The following is a 20,000-nucleotide window of genomic DNA, read 5'->3' as shown; positions in this document are numbered from 1 at the left end:
GCACCGTTTTTAACGAAATTATTATATCATGAGAAGTAATGCCGCATGAACGCCTCTCAATCTTCATCGGATATCATATCGTCCGAACACTCCAATTTGTCAAACGTATCGTCACTGTATTCGAATTGTTTATCATTCTCTAGAGTTGATTTGAAGGCGATCATCTTCCTTTGGAACTCGTGTATAGACGTTTTCATCTGGTCTTGGTATCAGTGTACAACCCAGGGAACGTTTTACTGTGCTCGTCCCTTAGCCATTTGCCATTTCCATAGGTGTTTCTGTCTACACCAAGTCTAATCTTCGTCACCGGTAATTTTGCCCAGTGTGAAGATGGAAATCGAGGGCAGTTTTGCCTAGTGTGAACATGGAAATCGACGGTATTTTTGTCTAGTGTGAAGATAGTAATCAACGGCAGTTTTGCCCAGTGTGAATATGGAAATCAACTGTATTTATGCCTAGTGTGTAGATGGATATCAACGGCATTTTTGCCGTGTGGAGGAAGAAATCGACGGCATTTTGTCTAGTGTGATGATGGAAATCGACGGCATTTTTGCCTAGTGTGAAGATGAAAATCGACGGCATTTTTGCCTAGTGTGAAGATGGAAATCGACGGCAGTTTTGCCTAGTGTGAAGATGGAAATCGACGGCATTTTTGCCTAGTGTGAAGATTGAAATCGACGGTATTTTTGCCCTATGTAAAGGACGAAATCGACGGTATTTTTGCCATGCGTGAAGGAGAAAATCGACGTCATTTTTTCCTTAGTGTGATGATAGTAATCGACGGCAGTTTTGCCTAGTGTGAATATGGAAATCAACGGTATTTTTGCCTAGTGTGTAGATGGAAATCGACGGTATTTTTTCCGTGTGAAGGAAGAAATCGACGGTATTTTGTCTAGTGTGAAGATGGAAATCGACGGTAGTTTTGCCTAGTGTGAAGATGAAAATCTACGATATTTTTGCCTAGAGTGAAGATGTAAATCGACTGAATTTTGCCCTGTGGAGGAAATTGACGTTATTTTTGCCTAGTGTGAAGATGGAAATCGACGGTGTTTTTGCCTAGTTTAAGACGACGTGAAAGGGAAATCAAGATGTCATGGTATCAGGGAGCGAAATTTTCAGGTCAGCACGTGGCCTTACGTAACACTGAACGAAACATTCTGAGAAAGCCGTGTAGAGAAAAATGTTTTAAGAATATAGAAAAGACGATGAATTTTGACAATTGTGTTCTTAACATTCTGAGAAAATCCTTAAATACATGTAGAGGGAAACGTTTTAAAAATATAGAAGAGCCGATGAATTTTGACAATTGTGTTGAACGAAACATTCTAAGAATTTTTTAAACACATGGAGAGAAAGATGATATAGAAAATATGATGGATTTTTATGCGACGTGACGTCATAACGTCGGCATCAGAACGCGGGAAGATTTTTCGGTCCTTGTGTATGGTCATCGCGCGTAGGCAACTTTTTTCTTGACTCTTGGCGATGAAGATATATTTCTGTATTTTGAGGACCAAAAACTCGATGGAGATAATCAGGAAACTTTATACATATATATACAAAAATAGTGTTTTTCTTTTTCTTTTTGTCATCTATGCATGAGCACAGTTGTATGATTAAGCAGTTGTTACACATAGATTATATTTCTGACAGCAACATATTTCCACCAAAATGTAAATATTTCTTGTCCAAACTCACCCTTTTTGGCGCATTTCATCTACTGCAAAGTATCTACATTAAATACAATGTCTTCATTTGATTCCTTCTTCCTTAAAGAACCTAATATTGCAAATTTATCGACAAAACTAATTATAAAGGTACCAAGTATCAAGATGATATAATGTTAATCATCAAAATTCGCAAACACAATAGCAAATGTACTCGTACCTCCAACCTCCATTTGAATAACGACAATATGACTTTCGTTGAAGACATCTAGACGTCTCTAAGGACATATTCAACAGCATATGACGGAAAGATAATTTGTTGTTTGGAGATTTGAAAAATTTAATTTTGTAACCATATATCAAAATCTCACGAATCAAAATGCCATAGTCAATATCATCCCATTGTTCATAATCCCACACATGATATTCCAGGATGTTGATAGTATTAATAAACACTATCATTTCATTTGATAGATCTATTAATGAATATAGGCCTAGGTTAATTGGGGTGGGATTTTTACAAATGGGATTATGACCTTATGGGACTCTGTCATGGATTCGACACAGGCAAGGTCATCATATCAAGACAACAGGTCAGGACTCGCAGTAATGGATTTAAACTGGACAAATTTAGATTAAGTTGTTTTAAGAAACGGTTAGACAACTTTATGGACGGGGATTACGTCCAAATTTGTTCAGATATTAAATATCAAGTATATGAAAACAGGTGTAAGTACTTGATTCATCCCTCCACATATGCGTATCTACCTTATCCAAAGAGACATCAGACACAGTATAAAAACAAACAAGTAATTGACCTTTTTAGTCAGGACTCAGATACTGCAACAGGTGTAGATACTGCATATGGGCCAATATGCTACCTTACAAAATTTACTTAGTATAATCTTCAAAGATTAAACACTCCAAATTTCTTTGTCATGAATGGTTAAACATACACATTTATAAAATAGGATATACAATAAGGTATGCACAAATTAATCATGGTCTACGGGCCTGGAAGGAAAAAGCAAGAAGAGAGTGCAAGGAAGGAAGGATAGGAGCAAATGGAGCCTTCGATCTGTCATGGCCATCCCCTGGAGGGGGCAGGGGGGGGGGAGTTCCTAGGAAGAGGCAGCATCAGACTCAGACATTGTAGATATAGTTCAGGCTCTGAACTTCTGACTCCATCAATCCAAGTCCTGCGGTTCCTGCAGTTTCTCTTCATATCTGGGGCCGGCCGGCTGCCGGGGCTGGGCGGTTCATCAATTGAGCCCTCAGAATATTCCCTTTCTGAAGCGTGCACCCAGGGCAGTGGGTGAGATGCAGGGATGACCTGTCATCCAGAAGGAGCCAAGAAAAGAGTGAGGGAGGGAGAGAGGGGTGGTGAATGGGAGTGGAGTATGTTAGGGATGAAATGCGTGGAAGTGGATTTATGCCTTTGACTTTGGCTACCTCCCTTGTAAGGGGAGCTGTTGCTTTATGTATGTATGAATCATGCAACTCAAGCTGGAAAGTAGGGATGTTGCTTGAAGCAGTAGAATCCCTGCTGGTTGATGGCTGGGGTTGTAGTAGTGGTGGATAAGTGGCAGGAGCTGCATAATTCAAAATATTAAGAAAAAAAAATGTTTTTGTCAAGATTTTTTATATTATGTTTTCTTATTATTATTATTATTATTATAATTTTTTTAAACAGCACTTTTTTCTGAGTTGCATCTATAATTGAGATCAATCAATCAGTCCATTGGCCCTGGTCTCTCTTGCAGAAGACCCATGGTCATGAGGCATCCAGTAACAGCCTCCATCCAATATGGACAAACAAGTTTTGCAAATGTTACATTTTTCGGGGCACATGAAGAATTGTCACCCCAGTATGACAAATATCAACAATGGAATAAAAATTTCGTTAGGTTAGGGCTAGATTAGGTTAGGTTTAATGGGGGTTATGCTTAGTGTTATCAACTTTACAACCGAAGAATCGTAAACCCAGGATGGCCCACATGAAGAATTGTCACCCTCTCAAAGACTGGGGTGACAATTCTTCATGTGATCCCAATTTTCTTTATGTTATCCACTGTGGACATTTTTTGTTTTATTGCAGAGATTATAGCGAGAAGGATTTGATCAACTTTGCCACTGACAACCCTGGAGTGGTGGTGTACCTAAAACCTCGGAGGCATCGATCACCTTGCATCAAAGCAGAGTACTGTAAGTTTGACTTTTGCAACAAGTAGTAGCCTCTTTTACATTGGAGCTTAAACTCAGGAACCTTGTAAAGCGTGAGGGCCCCACACCTGTAGCAGTGGCAAACCTAAGACCCTCATACTCCTGGTACAGTAACAGCTCTCCCCCTAATCCCTTGTAACAAAAGCACTGTTACCTGCATTATTGAAAAATGTAATTTTCTTCCCTTTGAAGAGCTGGAGTTCTTCTTAGCTTAATAAAATTGTCTGGTGTTTGCCTGAATTAAAGATTTTATATTTAATGACATTTGCAGAGAATTCACTTCTAAAAGCCTGCCCCCACACCAATGTTCCCTCTTAATTTTTTGCTGTGAGTGAGCACAGAAATTTGGTTGCGTGCAAATTTTGACTTCTTTGCAAAGTATGTGTGTACTTATTTGGGTCACCATACTGACTGCAGAACACAATACAAAGGATCTCAAGACATGTGATTTTATGAAATTGACAAATTCTCAAAATCACCTTTCTTTTGTTTTGTTATGAAATTATACAATTAGTTTCTTTAATTAGAAAATTTCAATTTCATCTTGAAAACCTTGTGTGCACACATTTTTCCCTTTGTGTACTATTTGTAAAATGTGTGTGCATGCATGTGCACACAGTTTAGAGGGAACATTGTCCTGCACCCCACATGTCCTGCAGCATAGTAATTGAGCAAACCAAGAAATCAATTTACAATTTGATTATGACTGAGATGTATTTTTAAAGAAAATGTATCTAAAATATATAATCTTGACAATTTGTTTATGGATTTATTATCATTGTCATTATCTTTTTTTTTCTACTCATGGCATATTACTATTTAGATCTATGGTTTCAGTAAATGGAGGAGAGGAGTAGGTACATAAACACCCATGACCTGAATGGGGAGGAGCTAGTTGCAAAATGGGTCGAGTACATGTGTGGGCGATCAGGGTACCCAGTGGAGCGTCTCCGCAAATATCAACACAGACTTCCCATCAATACAGGGACCCTGGACACCATGGACGCATTAACACGCAGTGGTCAACACAGTCACTTTACTAGCTGTAAGTAGTTCAGGAGCTTTTTCCCCCTTACAAAAGAGGTAGCCAAAGTAGTAATAACAGGTGTATATCAAGTGGGAGTGTTTGTAGTTTCTGGTGAAGTGATGCAGGTAATGGTTAAAGGTAGTTCTTGAGAACATATTTTCATTGCCAGATGATGATAATTGTCATACGAAAGTAACGACTTGTTTGGAAATGTTGACCATGGTGGACTTGGAAGATTTGTACAGAATAATTTCAGACACTCATGCATGGTTTGGGTAAGATATATTCTTGTCTAACTTCAGTGCAAACTCCATTCAAATGGAGTGTACTTGGGAGCCTCTTATGTATAAAATACCAATGTGTTTCCTTGGATAAGAGTGTTAATGGGATCAACAGTTAGTATACGCTGACGCTGGTGTTGGCATCATGAGGCATGAGCATGTATATGAGGATACTGGTGTCAGGGTCCTGATTATATCTATTTTGTAATTGTAACTGAGTGACCCCATGTATTCTGTGGACAGACTTGATCTTGTTTTCTGTGGTTATCCACATTCAGGGTAGAAGATAACGAGTATTACAGTCATAACTTTATATCTTATAATGAGTGTATTGTGATGCATCATCGTATATCAGTAAGGCAGCTGTGCATGTCTATTCAACTTGTATGGAAGAGGTTAATAGTGCAGTCTGTCAATGTGTTCCTGGTTCTCTCTTTGGAAGCTAGTCATGTTCACTGGTTCATCCCATAAGTCACTCAAAGGTTCTTGTCTGATAGTGTTGGTACTAAAAGTAGTCATTATTGCAAGGTAATTTTTTTTTTTTTTTTTGTACAGAGCCATAGTTTGTATTTTTACTAAAACTTGCATAGTTGTTTCTGCTCATATGTAATCTACTACTCTGATTTGTCCCAATCTTGTCATATTTGAACTGTTTCATCCATTCCCCATTTCTTTAAGATATTTGTTATGACAAAACTCTTGAGAAAAATTCTTAAAAAAAAAATCTGTTTGCAGGAAGAATTATCTGCAGCTCCTCCTGAAGTTACAGGAACAACTCAGCTGCTTGAACTGTGTGAGCAGCTGAAGAAGGAGGACACCAGTGGATAAATCAATTCATCAGTTGTTCTATGAATTGTAATATACTGTATGTAGCATCTTCAATAAAGTGTTTCTTTTACTCCAAATATTCTTAGTTTTACAGTACTGTATGGGCTTGAAACATGCAACATAAGAGAGGAGGAGTTTGTATTTGCCTAGTTGTATTTTACGGGATGAGAGCTATGCTTGTAGTGACCCGTTTTCGTATTTCTCCGCATCCAGTTTATTCTTAAAATCGTGTATAGTTTTGGCACTCACTGTTTCTCCATTTAGTTTGTTCCAGACGTCAATCACTCTATGTGGGAAGCTATTCTTTTTCAGGTCTCTTCTGTAACTGTCCTTCTTTAGTTTCTTTTCGTGTCCTCTTGTTTCTCTTCTGTCCCACTTTAACAAGTAGTCTCTATCGAGAAGTTCCGCCCCTTTCATAATTCTGTGTTTGAGATGAGGTGCCTGAGAAGTATGATAGGGGTTACTAGGCTGGATGGAAGGAGAATCGAGGAGATGAGGAGAGTGGGGTGGAAAAGGTGTTGGGAGATGGGGTCAGTAACAATTAGCAAGTACATTATGCATCGTTATCTTTTTCAAGACCTATTCTTTGTGTGTGAGTGTGTGTGTGGGGAGGCACCAAGTTGCTTTAACATATGTTGGATGTTGTCTAATAACAGCTTAACCCATAAGTAGGAGTAAGCACGCATTACCTCACCAAATGGCAGCACTGTGTGAAGTTCACTTCCTGTTTTACAGTCTTGTTTCCAAACATGATAAAACTAGCTTTAAAATGCCTCAGCATTGCTCTGTTCCACTGTGTTCAGCACATAAGGGTGGACACAAGTTTCCGTCGGATAAGAGGATGAATATGAAGTGGAGAATAGCGATAAAATGCCTTGAACCAGGTACAAATAAGCCATGGATTCAAGGAAATACAGTGTTGTCTGTGATTTTTTTTTACTGCAGATGACTACATGCCTGCTGGTCTTTTAAGTAAGTGATATTCAACTTTGTTGCCATTTATATATGAAGAAAAATAACAGGCACTATTCTTTTTTATCAATTCAGCAAGATAACCCATTCCCCATGCTGTGTCATCATGTCAAGTGTGTGTAGTAGTAAGAATTTTGTTAAAGTTGTGAATGTATGGATTAATTTTATGTTCTTCCAACTTCAAGAAATCAATTTTTGGCCAGAAAGAAACACAGTGCTGGACTTAATGCCAGTGAACTTCAAAAAACAATTTCCATCAACAAGAGTAGTTTTGGATGCAACACAGGTGTCAATTCAAAACCCAGTAATGTTAATCCAGTGCAACTTTTTCGAATTATAAAAATTGCAACACATTGAAGACAATGATCGGCTGCACTCCAGGTGGACTAATTTCTTATATTATGAGTGATAGCTACAGTGGCAGCGCATCTGACAGACAGATATATAATCGAAAGATCTTGTTTGATACAAGGACATATCTTTGAATCTGGGGACAGTATTATGGCAGACCGTGGTACTAGAGTACAGTACAAGATTTGTTTTCTTCGTTAGACGTTAAGGTGAACACTCCGACCAATAAAATGGATATTCATACAATAACAAAGGACTATTGTTACTTGAAATCGTGTTGGAAGTAAGTACGATATCTTACCTTTCAATGAAATTCTCTTCCTCCCTCAGACAAGTGCTCCTCTTGTTGCCAATTCAACTTTTAAACGCTGAACTGTCCAATTTTCATAGGACTCCATTTTGTGTTTACTACGACTGATGGTACAGTGGAGCCATCTACCAGGATAAATTGTGATGCTTACTCACTCCCATTGTTAGCCCAGTGTTTAGCTCAAATGCTGGCATACGCTGAATTTTGATTTTTTTGTCTTTTGCACGTGTCAACATGAAATGGAGGTAGAGCATCAAAAAATTATTCACAGTTGAATATATCTGCATCTGTGACCACTCATCAGTCAGTGTAGGATGGGTCTCTTGCATGAAGATTTTCATGAAGGGATATGTTTTTGGCAATGTACTGCTTGCTACCTGAATAGACGTATGGGAATGGATGCTAAGAGGAGATTGTATGAAGGGGTGATTTTGCTGACAACATTCTATGGGGCAGGAACATGGAACACAAGAGAGGAAGAATTTAAATGCGTTTTGAGATGAAACACGTGAGAAATATGGTAGGGGTGACAAGGATGGATAGAGTGAGAAACAAGGAGAGATGGGGTGGATGAAAGAGTGTTGGGATGGTTTGTTGGACACATGAAAAGAATGAGTGAAGAAAGATTAGTAAAAGAGGTGTGAAATGAGTGAACATGAAGGGATGACCAAGGATGATAAGATGGATGGGGTAAAAGGAGCATTGGGAAAGAGGGTAATGTCTGATGGAGAAGGAAGGTAGAAGACAGAAGACAGGGGTGAGTAGAGAATGGTTGTGTATGGAGGATGCTGTGATGCATAGAAAGGAGTGGGTGGGGGGTGAGGGAGTATGTGTGAATGATATCTTGATGCAGCCCAAAGGGATTTTCCTCCCGTCTTCTCTTTTTCTGGATGAGGGGGTTTCGCCGATTAAATAAAGTGGCCTTACTGTGTCTTGCTACATTGCTTCTGACCCAGGACAGTGGGTGAGATGCAGGTATGACCCATCATCCATGAGGAGCCAAGAAAAGAGGAAGGGAGGGGTTGTGAATGGGAGTGGAGTAAGTGGGGATGAAATGGTTGGGAGTGGATTTATGCCTTTGACTATCCCTTGTACATACATACATACATATACCAAAGGATTTTTCCCCCCCTTACAATGGAGGTAGCCAAAAAGAAAAAGGCATAAAAACCATTCCCACCCATTCCAACCCTAAATACACTCCACTCCCCTCCCTCTTATCTTGGCACCTCCTGGATGACGGGTCATCCCTGCATCTTGTCCACTGCCCTGGGTCAGAGGCAGTGTCGCAAGACACAGCACATCCACAGCAAGGCCACTTCATTAAATCGGTGACCTCCCCCCTCTCCGTCCCCTCATGCAGAAAAAGAGAAGACGAGGAGAAATCCCTTCGGGCTGCATCAAAATTTTCTCACACATACTTCCTCACCCCCCATCCCTCCACCCATTCCACCTCATGCATCACAACATCATCCATATACAACCATTCACCCGTCTTCTGTCCTCTCCCATCCTTCCTCAACAGACATTCCCCACTTCCCCAAAGCCCCTTTCATCCCACCCATCCATCTCATCCTAGGTCGCCCCATCATGTTCACTCACTCCACTTCTACCTTCCATACCTCTTTTACTAGTCTTTCTTTACTCATTCTTTCCAAGTGTCCAAACCATCCTAATACTCTTTCATCAACCCTATCTCCCAACTCCCTTTCCACCCCTGTTCTCCTCCTCACCTCCTCATATCTCACTCTATCCAGCCTAGTAACCCCTATCATACTTCTCAGACATCTCATCTCAAACACTTTCAAACACCTTCTCTCTTCCTCTCTTATGTTCCATGTTTCTGCCCCATACAGTGCTGTTGGCACAATCACTCCTTCATACAGTCTCCTCTTAGCATCCATTCCCAAATGTCTATTCCTCATTACACTTTTTAATCCACCAAGGCATTTACTTGCTTCTCTCAATCTACATTCTACCTCCACCGCCATTCCACCTTTTCCTGCTACATTTGCACCCAAGTATCTAAAACTATCTAGTTCCTCCAGTCGCTCTCCCTTAATGCACACTTCCAGTCTGCTGCCACTTTCAATAATAATGATCATGATGATGATGATAATAACTTCCTCGAATGCTACAACACAGCCATCTCAAATTATGACTAAAGAAAAAATATAGATTTAATATATCTAGACTTTGCAAAAGTTTTTGATACCGCCACTCACGAAAGACTACTTACTAAATTAGCTTCACACGGAATAAGTTGTAGCCTATTAAGTTGGGCTAGTAATTGGTTGAATGATCGAAAACAGAGAGCTGTCCTCAATGGCAAAACTTCTAGATGGAAGAATGTTGCGAGTGGAGTTCCTCAGGGTTCCGTTCTTGGGCCACTTCTATTCATAGTATATATAAATTATATAGGCCACGGACTAAAATCTATTGTCTCTAAATTTGCTGATGATACAAAACTGTGTGGAATAGCAAATGATCACTTAAACCAATTAGATATTCAAGAATAAAAAAAATAATAATAATAATAAATAAATAAATGTATGAAGGGGTGTCCCTCAAGGAAGTGCTTTGAGCCTAATTTTATTGTGTATACACTATATAACTCTCACATTTGGTTAGAAAACATGGAGTTAACTCCAAATTTTATGCAAATGCCAACAGTTGTACCTTTAGCTGAATGATGCTGAAAACACTGAAGCTAAACAAAGCAGAATCATGAAAGACGTAATTGGATGAATTCCAAGTAATGCTGAATGATAACAAAACTTAATGTCTAAGGAAAAATTATCTTACATATCTAGTCATTGAATTAATGAAAACATTATGACGGTAGGAAAGGCAGTAAAGGACTTCGGAGTCCAACTGATGAAATTAAACAGGTGGTAAGAACAGCAGGGTATCAAACATTACATTCGTCAGGAAATACCTAGATGGAACCACCATGAAGATGCTTGTCCATAATCACTTAATTAACAAACTTAACTACTGCAACTCATCGTAGTATGGGCTACCAGATTATCTCCTAAAGTAACTACAACTTATTATGACCAGAGCTGGGCCCTCACCAAAGGATAATACATACACTTATAAACTTGCATTAGCTATCGATCAAGACACGCATAGTCTACAAAAATACCCTCTAAGACATAAGGAACCTGGCAGTGGCAGGTCCAGGATAAAAATGTGTGTGGGTGTGGGTGTGGGGGGGAGGCTAACTTGAAGTTTGTAAATATTGATGACATTTTAGGGGAGAGCTAACCTGAATTTTGTAAATAAAGATGTTTTTAAACAGATGTATTCTGTAGCACGAACACGATTACTTTGAATATAAATTGAAGTATATGTCATCACTTTAGTTTCTATCAAAATATTTAGCAGAACACTGAAGTGTTTTATTAAATACTGGGCAATTTTCTGCCACTTTATTACTGCAACAACATAGATTCAATATATCTAGACTTCGCAAAAGCTTTTGATACCGTCCCCCATGAAGGACTACTTACTAAATTTCCTTCACACAGAATAAGTAGTAGCCTATTAAGTTTGACTAGTAATTGGTTAAACGATCGAAAACAGGGAGTTGTTCTAAATGGCAAAACTTCTAGATTGAAAAGTGTTATGAGTGGAGTCCCTCAGGGTTCTGTTCATGGGCACCTTCTATTCATAGTATATATAAATGATATTGGCTACAAACTGAAATATATTTTCTCCAAATTTGCTGATGATACAAAACTGTGTGAAATGGCAAATGACCACTTGAAACAATTAGATATTCAAGAAGATTTAGACAAACTACAACAATGGTCTGAAAAGTGGCTAATGAAATTTAACAAAAGTAAATCCAAGGTTATGCCCATAGGTAAAAATGACAGTACGATTAAGAGCTATTTGGAACTTCCATAACAAAAATGGGTAGTGAAAAGAACCTCGGCATAATTATCAATAACGATCTCAAATCATCCAAGCAGTGCATTTCAGCCTCTGAGAAAGCAAATAAGATTCTAGGACTGATTGCATGATCTTTTGACTTCAAAAGTCCATCTCTCATTTACAAACTATATAAATCTTTAGTTCCTTCACATTTGGTATATGCTTGTATGGTCATCGAATCTTATTACAGACATTGGTAGATTGGAAAAAGTAAAACGGTGAGCCACAAAGCTGATTTCCCCCAAAAAAATTCATATGAAAATAGATTAAAACATGAATCTATTTTCTAAAGAAAAAAATTCAGAAGTGACCTGATACAGGTCTTTATGATTTTACAGGGAATTGACAGTATCAAAAGCGACATTTTCATACTGAATGAGAATCAGACAATAATGGTCTCAAACTGTCAGGAAATAGATTTAATTTGGATGTGGATAGAAACAACTTCGCCAATTGTGTAGTTTATGAATGGAATAAACTCCCGGCTGAGGCAGTGCAATGTACATCTGTTCGAAGCTGTAAGGTTCGTTTACATAAATACCTTAACAAGATGTTGTAATTCCTGTCATTTGTTTTATATCTTTATTTATCTGCCCATTCATTACTGTAATAACGAATGGACACATAAGTAATTGCTTACTATTGACCTGTTTATTATTCAACTTTACATACCAGTATTTGTTTTGTCATCATTTATACTATTTCTTTATATATTTAACATTATGATTTTTTTCGCATACAACTTAGTTATAGACCAAAAGATCTCCTGTCTGCATGCTCCTCCTTTGTCATCCTTTCTCCCACATGCTGGTGTACACGAGGCAGGTTTCTCGACCCTTGCTAAGAGGTAATGAAAGAACAAATTTGATGGTGAGGGCTTCAGCCCCCTCCCTGGATCTGCCACTGAAACCTGGTTATGTAAGGTATGTAATGCAAGACTTTCATTTAGATACTGCTCTGACACCGAGCCGCAATGAAGAAAAGCATTGCTTTTATGAATCTAGAGTTAACCTTGAATTGGGCTTTGAGCTTTGGAAAAGCGTCCCATTGTTCTACGATGACTTACCTGGGAATGTTGAAAATGGTGCCGCCAGCCTCACCTGAAAAAACACCCCCTGTGTGAAGGGTACGCAAGAGATTGCTTGTGAGAAATGCCTAGTGTACCACCATCTTAATTGTTCTGTAAAATTCAGTCCAATTTTGACAAGGTTTCTATTTGTGTTTAATTGAAAGGAAATTTCCCTAAGGACGAGCCCACAGGTGTATTAAACCTCACACACATATATAACTTGATATAAAGAGATGGATTGAAACCCAAGAACAGCTCTAATTTTGTATCATTTAATTAGGGGAAATTGGTTACAGGTCTGTGAGTGATGAAAGTATACTCTGTTGATACCTTTTAGTACTAATTCTATGGTCTCTCCTTAACATATAAATAAAAATATGTGTATTAATGAATTGAAAAAAAAATGCATTTTAGGATAATAAAAGATATTCCAACATAAATATTATTCATTTGCAAAGTGATTATTTGATATACTATGTAGAAAATAAGATTATACACTTTTATCTGGCATATGTTATCGCAGGTGATTTATATTGCTCAGAAAATAGTATGAATATACACCTATACAAAGCCTTGGTGAGACCAATAATAGAATATCCATGTGTCCCTCTCAACACTCTATCAATAAACCAACCTAATAGCTTAGTAAAGTACATTGGAACTAAACAAGAAGTAAAAGAAAATAGGCTAACTAGCTTAGCTACTCCCAATGAGTACACAAGGTGTGTCGTCCCCTTCTTTTCGTTACGTACTACCATTCCTTTCCAAACTTAAACACGACCATCCATCAGGCAGTGGCTCTCTTTCTGGTCTACTCTCTTACCTAGTTAAAAATCACATGTATGAATATCAAATACATTTTACATATTTTGAATAACTTCAACAACCAGAATCTCTATTAGATAAGGATAACACCTGGATGAATATTCATAAAATAGGTAAGAGAAGTATTTGAAGTCTTTAACTTGGAAATAATGTGATGTTGAGGAACATGACTGACCATTGACCAAAATGAGACTTGAAGACTCCAGATTTACTTCTCCAGTATTTAAAAACCCCCATGAAGCCTTAATTAATCATTTTGTAAGAAACTGCATTACACAGGTCACATTGGAGAGGCTTCTCTTCAGTATGGACCCTCATATGATGTGTGAAATGACACTTCAGTGAGAAAACTGCATTGCACAGGTCACATTAGGAAGGCTTCTCTCCAGTGTGGGTCCTCATATGCCTTGTGATACCATGCTTTCGTGAGAAAGCTGCATTGCACAGGTCACATTGGAAAGGCTTCTCTCCAGTATGGGTCCTCATATGCATTGTGAGATTACCCTTTATTGAGAAAGCTGCATTGCACAGGTCACACTGGAAAGGCTTCTCTCCAGTGTGGGTCCTCATATGCCTTGTGAGATTACCCTTTATTGAGAAAGCTGCATTGCACAGGTCACATTGGAAAGGCTTCTCTCCAGTATGGGTCCTCATATGCCTTGTGAGACTACCCTTTATTGAGAAAGCTGCATTGCACAGGTCACACTGGAAAGGCTTCTCTCCAGTGTGGGTCCTCTTATGCTCTGTGAGAGAACTCCTTACTGAGAAAGCAGAATCACACAGGTCACACTGGAAGGGCTTCTCTCCAGTATGGACCCTCATATGGTCTTTGAGAGTACCCTTTTCAGAAAAAGCAGATTTGCACAGGTCACACTGGAAAGGCTTCTCTCCAGTGTGGGTCCTCATATGCCTGCTGAGACTATTTCTACATGAGAAAGCAAAATCACACAGGTCACACTGGAAAGGCTTCTCTCCTGTATGGTTCATCATATGTTGTGTGAGACCACCCTTTCCTGAGAAAGCTGCATTGCACAGGTCACATTGGAAAGGCTTCTCTCCTGTATGGATCCTCATATGCTTTGTGAGATTATACTTGAGTGAGAAAGTAGATTTGCACAGGTCACACTGGAAAGGCTTCTCTCCTGTGTGGGTCCTCAGATGTTGTATGAGACAACCCTTTCGTGAGAAAGCTGCATTGCACAGGTCACACATGAATGGCTTCTCTCCAGTGTGGGTCCTCACATGTTGCATGAGAACACTCTTTTGTGAAAAAGCAGAATCACACAGGTCACATTGGAAAGGCTTCTCTCCAGTGTGGATCCTTAAATGCTTTCCGAGACTTTCCTTACGTGAGAAAGCAGAATCACACAGGTCACAATGGAAAGGCTTCTCTCTTGTGTGGGTCCTCATGTGCCTTGCGAGTTTATCCTTTTTTGAGAAAGTAGATTTGCACAGGTCACACTGGAAAGGCTTCTCTCCTGTGTGGGTCCTCAGATGTTGTATGAGACTACCCTTTCGTGAGAAAGCTGCATTGCACAGGTCACACATGAATGGCTTCTCTCCAGTGTGGGTCCTCACATGTTGCATGAGAACACTCTTTTGTGAAAAAGCAGAATCACACAGGTCACATTGGAAAGGCTTCTCTCCAGTGTGGATCCTTAAATGATTTCCGAGACTTTCCTTACGTGAGAAAGCAGAATCACACAGGTCACAATGGAAAGGCTTCTCTCTTGTGTGGGTCCTCATGTGCCTTGTGAGTTTATCCTTTTTTGAGAAAGCAGAATCACAGAGGTCACACTGGAAAGGCTTCTGTCCTGTGTGGGTCCTCACATGTTTTTTGAGAACACCCTTATGTGAAAAAGCAGAATCACACAGGTCACACTGGAAAGGCATTTCTCCTTTGTCATTCCCCATATGTTGTGCGAGAGAACCCTTTTGTCAGAAATCAGAACCACACAGATCCTGTGTGGGTCATATGACCTTTGAGGTGACTTTTGTGCTATCTGAGATCACCCTTTTCTTACAAAGTGGAAGCACACAGGTCACACTGGAGAGGTTTATCATGTAATATTTATGATGATCTGTGATATAGCTGTGCTGCAGATGTCACACTTTTTCATAGTATGACACATGGAATCCACAGAAAGCTCTTCCTTCCACATCAATGGTGATGGATACCGTCATTCTGGAAAAAGATGTAATTAAAAGACTGACATCTAACTCTTTGAAATTGTGTAATACACTGTTAATAAGATGATGGATTTTTCATATGTAAAGCATTTCATACTAAAGTGTCTTTGTACCTAAAGAGACCTTTTGTGCATGCCATAACCTAATATAACACAGGTAGAAACAATAACAGATATGGTGCTATGATATATTGTGATCTATTTTTTCATTAGAAACATGCTGAAAACCATCCAAAAGCTACAAGCATACTCTCCTCACCATGACCAGAATTACTTGAATTTTGCTCTCTCTTTGTTTTCCTCACATCACAACATTTGGAAGTGGGGGAATGGCCCAGCTGGCCGCAGAAGAAATATTCTGACATCCTCCATAACATTCCATGTTTGGGCTCACAAGACCTCAATCTAAACATGACCTACTCTAGTAAAGTTTATTCAGTTTATCTCACTCAAATTTGTGATGCAAGTTACATTGTTTAAGATACACTGGTAGGTGGTGTACCTGTGTTATATCATTTTTTTTTTTTTTTTTTAATGTAATCAATAAAATTGATCTAAGTAGTTGTAGAGGTACTTTCCATATTTTTTCTTGTCACACTTCCTAAAATACCTGTTTGTCTACTAGAAAAAACATACATATAAGATAGACCCACTAAAACAATCTCAGCAATAATAAAGTACTCAGGTAAGAACTGCTATCAAAGGCAAAATCCATTTGAATGTGGAAGTAGCGAGAAGACAATGTATAATGCGAGAACTAGTGCTTTAACATTTTCATGCTACAGGTTATTTAATCACAGAAGCATAATATATACAAATCCCGTCATCTTTCAGGATGCCTGTGACATCTCCCTTACTAGTTGTGACACTTTTATGATAATGACAAAAAAGAAGAAAAAAAATCTTGTTCTCTTTGTGCAACCTTTATCTGATGTTAGTTTTATCTCAGTTTAGAAGGTGCCCCTGCCTATCAACTTTAATCAACATGAATTTGAATGTTCTGTAAGCTTTGGGCTCATTTGAGCATTTGCCACGTCACTCCTTCTAAGATATGGACACTATACAAGAACATAATAATAGTATGGATGGATGTACTGTCATCAGCACTTGTATCCAGTACATTGGTTGGATAATGCCTTGTGTCACAGAGTTGATCTGGCAACTGTGTACCTGTTTACTTTGTAGTGAAACAATATTAATGGGTCGGAGCACCCACTAATGAAATGACCAGTTTACCATTTTCAAGATTTCCATTATATCTATGAAGATGATATGATGGGTATGTATATATATAATACTGATATGACCAAACAGAAAATCAGTGATCAATACTAACAGCAGCAGTCAAGTGGTGGCTGGTGACATGCACATCTCATTATCATGTTTACAGTCTTTTAGCCCCGTACCACTTCAGTGGCAAAGTGAGTTCAATCTACGTGGCAGACTTGGCATTTCTATACAACAGTTTTTATCTTACTGTTTCTTACAAGTGCAAATTGGGAAGCTCATCAAAATTTTACAGGAGACCTTTTGGTCCATAACTAGGTCGGATGCAAAGAAATTATAATAATGATAAATAAATACATAAATAGATAAAAATTATAATAATAGAAATAATAATGAATAGGTAAACTTTAATAAACAAATAGGTAAATAGTAAATAATAATAAATTGACAGATTAATGATAATAAATGATAATCAAGCAAATAATAATAAAGAGACAAATAATAACAAATACACAAATAAAATAAATGGAAGGCATTACAGCATTTTCCTTTGGCGATTATCTAAACGAATCTTAAAGCTTCAAACTGAAGTACATTGCACTGCCTCTGCAGGAAGTTCGTTCCATTCATTAACTATATGTTTGGAGTTGTTTCTATCCACTTCCAAATTAAATCTATTACTGACAGTTTGAGACCATTATTTCTTGTCAGATTCTCATTCAGTGGGAAAATTTTGTCACTTTTGATGTTGCCAATTCCCTTTAGAATCTTGAAGGCCTGTATCAAGTCACCTGAGTCTATGCTTTTTTTAGGGAAAATAAATTCATATATTTTTGTCAATTTTCATACAATTTATATATTTTTGTCCATTTTCATACAATTTATCTTTTATACTCAGAATCAGTTTTGTGGCTCACCACTGTATTTTTTCCCAATCTGCCAATGTCTTTAATAAGATTTGGTGACCATACAGAAACAGCATATTCAACATATGGACAAACTAACGATTTATACAGTTTGTTAATGAGAGATGAACTTTAGTAGTCAAAAGATTCCACAATCAGTCCTAGAATCTTATTTGCTTTCTCAGAGATTGAAATACACTGCTTAGATGATTTGAGATTGTTACTGATAATTTCCAAAGGATTACAAAGGATTACAAAGGTGGAGCATGCCGACAGGAGACCTTTTGGTCCATATCTAGGTCGGATGCGAAAAAAAAAGAAAAAAGAAAAAAAAATCATAATAATAATAGAATAATGATAATAATAATAAAAAACTATAATAATGTAAGCAACAAACAAAATACATAAATAAATGCATAAGTATAGTTGAATAGCAAACAAACAGGTAAACAGTAAATAATAATAAATTGGTACATAACTGATACTAACTGAAAATCAAACAGACAAATGATAACAAAGCAAAAACAAATAATACAAAATAAATTATAATCATTACAGCATCTTGATTATGTGTTTATCTAAATGAGTCTTAAAGCTTCGAACTGAACCACATTGCACTACATGTGCAGGAAGTTTATTCCATTCATTAACTACACGGTTGGCAAAGTTGTTTCTGCCTACTTCCAAATTGAATCTATTACCGGATAGTTTGAGACCATTGTTTCTTGTCTGATTCTCATTCAATGTGAAAATTTTGTCACTTTTGATGTTGTCAATTCCCTTTAGAATCTTAAAGACCTGTATCAAGTCACCTCTGAGTCTACGCTTTTTTAGGGAAAACAGATTCATATGTTTTAGTCGATTTTTGTATGATTTATTTTTGATATTTGGAATCAGTTTTGTGGCTCGCCGTTGTACTTTTTCCAGTCTGTCAATGTCTTTAATGAGATTCGGTGACCATGCAGAAACAGCATATTCCAAATGTGGAAAAACTAACGATTTATATAGCTTGTTAATGAGTGATGGACTTTTGAAATCAAAAGATCGCACAATCAGTCCTAGAATCTTATTTGCTTTTTCAGAGGCTGAAATACACTGCTTGGATGATTTGAGGTCATTACTGATAATTACGCCTAGATCTTTTTCACTATCCACTTTTGTTAACGAATTTCCAAATAACTTGTAATCGTACTTACTGTTGTTTTTACATACGTGCATTACCTTGCATTTACTTGTCTTAAATGTCATAAGCCACTTTTCAGACCATTGCTGTAATCTATCTAAATCTTCTTGAATATCTAATTGGTTTAAGTGATCATTTGCCATTCCGCACAGTTTTGTATCATCAGCAAATTTGGAAACAGTAGATTTTAGTCCATGATCTATATCATTTATATATACTATGAATAGAAGTGGCCCAAGAACGGAGCCCTGAGGAACTCCACTTGTGACATTTTTCCATCTAGAAGTTTTTCCATTTAAAACAACTCTTTGTTTTTGACCATTCAACCAATTACTAGTCCAACTTAATAGGCTACCACTTATTCCGTGTAAAGCTAATTTAGTAAGTAGTCTTTCGTGTGGGACGGTATCAAAAGCTTTTGCAAAGTCTAATGAAATTTAACATGAGTAAATGCAAGGTAATGCACATAGGTAAAAATAACAGTAAGTACGATTACAAGTTATTTGGTAATTCGTTAACAAAAATGGATAGTGAAAAAGATCTTGGCGTAATTATCAGTAACGACCTCAAATCATCCAAGCAGTGTATTTCAGCCTCTGAGAAAGCAAATAAGATTATAGGACTGATTGCGCAATCTTGATTTCAAAAGTCCATCACTCACTAACAAGCTGTATAAATCATCAGTTCGTTCACATTTGGAATATGCTGTTTCTGTATGGTCACGGAATCTCATTAAAGACATTGACAGACTGGAAAAAGTACAACGGCGAGCCACAAAACTGATTCCAAATATAAAGAATAAATCATACGAAAATCAACTAAAACATATGAATATGTTTTCCCTAAAAAAGCGTAGACTCAGAGGTGACTTGATACAGGTCTTTAAGATTCTAAAGGGAATTGACATCAAAAGTGACAAAATTTTCACATTAAATGAGAATCAGACAAGAAACAATGGTCTCAAACTATCCGGAAATAGATTCAATTTGGAAGTAGGTAGA

The 20,000-nt window shown here is 37.7% G+C and overlaps 1 protein-coding gene and 1 long non-coding RNA gene across 2 annotated transcripts in view; one reads left to right on the top strand and one right to left on the bottom strand.

The window, feature by feature from the left end:
• Positions 1 to 3,744: 3,744 nt before the first annotated feature.
• On the top strand, positions 3,745 to 6,056 carry LOC143023122 (uncharacterized). Its single transcript, XR_012966170.1, has 3 exons — positions 3,745 to 3,872; positions 4,728 to 4,935; positions 5,934 to 6,056. It is a non-coding gene; the product is annotated as an uncharacterized LOC143023122 (long non-coding RNA).
• A 7,070-nt stretch (positions 6,057 to 13,126) lies between these two features.
• Positions 13,127 to 20,000, bottom strand: part of LOC143023314 (uncharacterized) — an 8,509-nt gene continuing 1,635 nt past the window's right edge. The window contains exon 2 of the mRNA XM_076181847.1: positions 13,127 to 15,680. Coding sequence (XP_076037962.1) covers positions 13,865 to 15,409 — 1,545 coding nt within the window. The 5' untranslated portion in view covers positions 15,410 to 15,680 and the 3' untranslated portion in view covers positions 13,127 to 13,864. The remainder of the gene's footprint in view (positions 15,681 to 20,000) is intronic.

This window comes from Oratosquilla oratoria, unplaced genomic scaffold (genome assembly GCF_046742065.1).
Source record: "Oratosquilla oratoria isolate Oo_2021 unplaced genomic scaffold, ASM4674206v1 SCAFFOLD45, whole genome shotgun sequence".
Taxonomy (NCBI): Eukaryota; Metazoa; Arthropoda; class Malacostraca; order Stomatopoda; family Squillidae; genus Oratosquilla; species Oratosquilla oratoria.
This window is presented reverse-complemented; position numbering and strand designations above follow the sequence as displayed.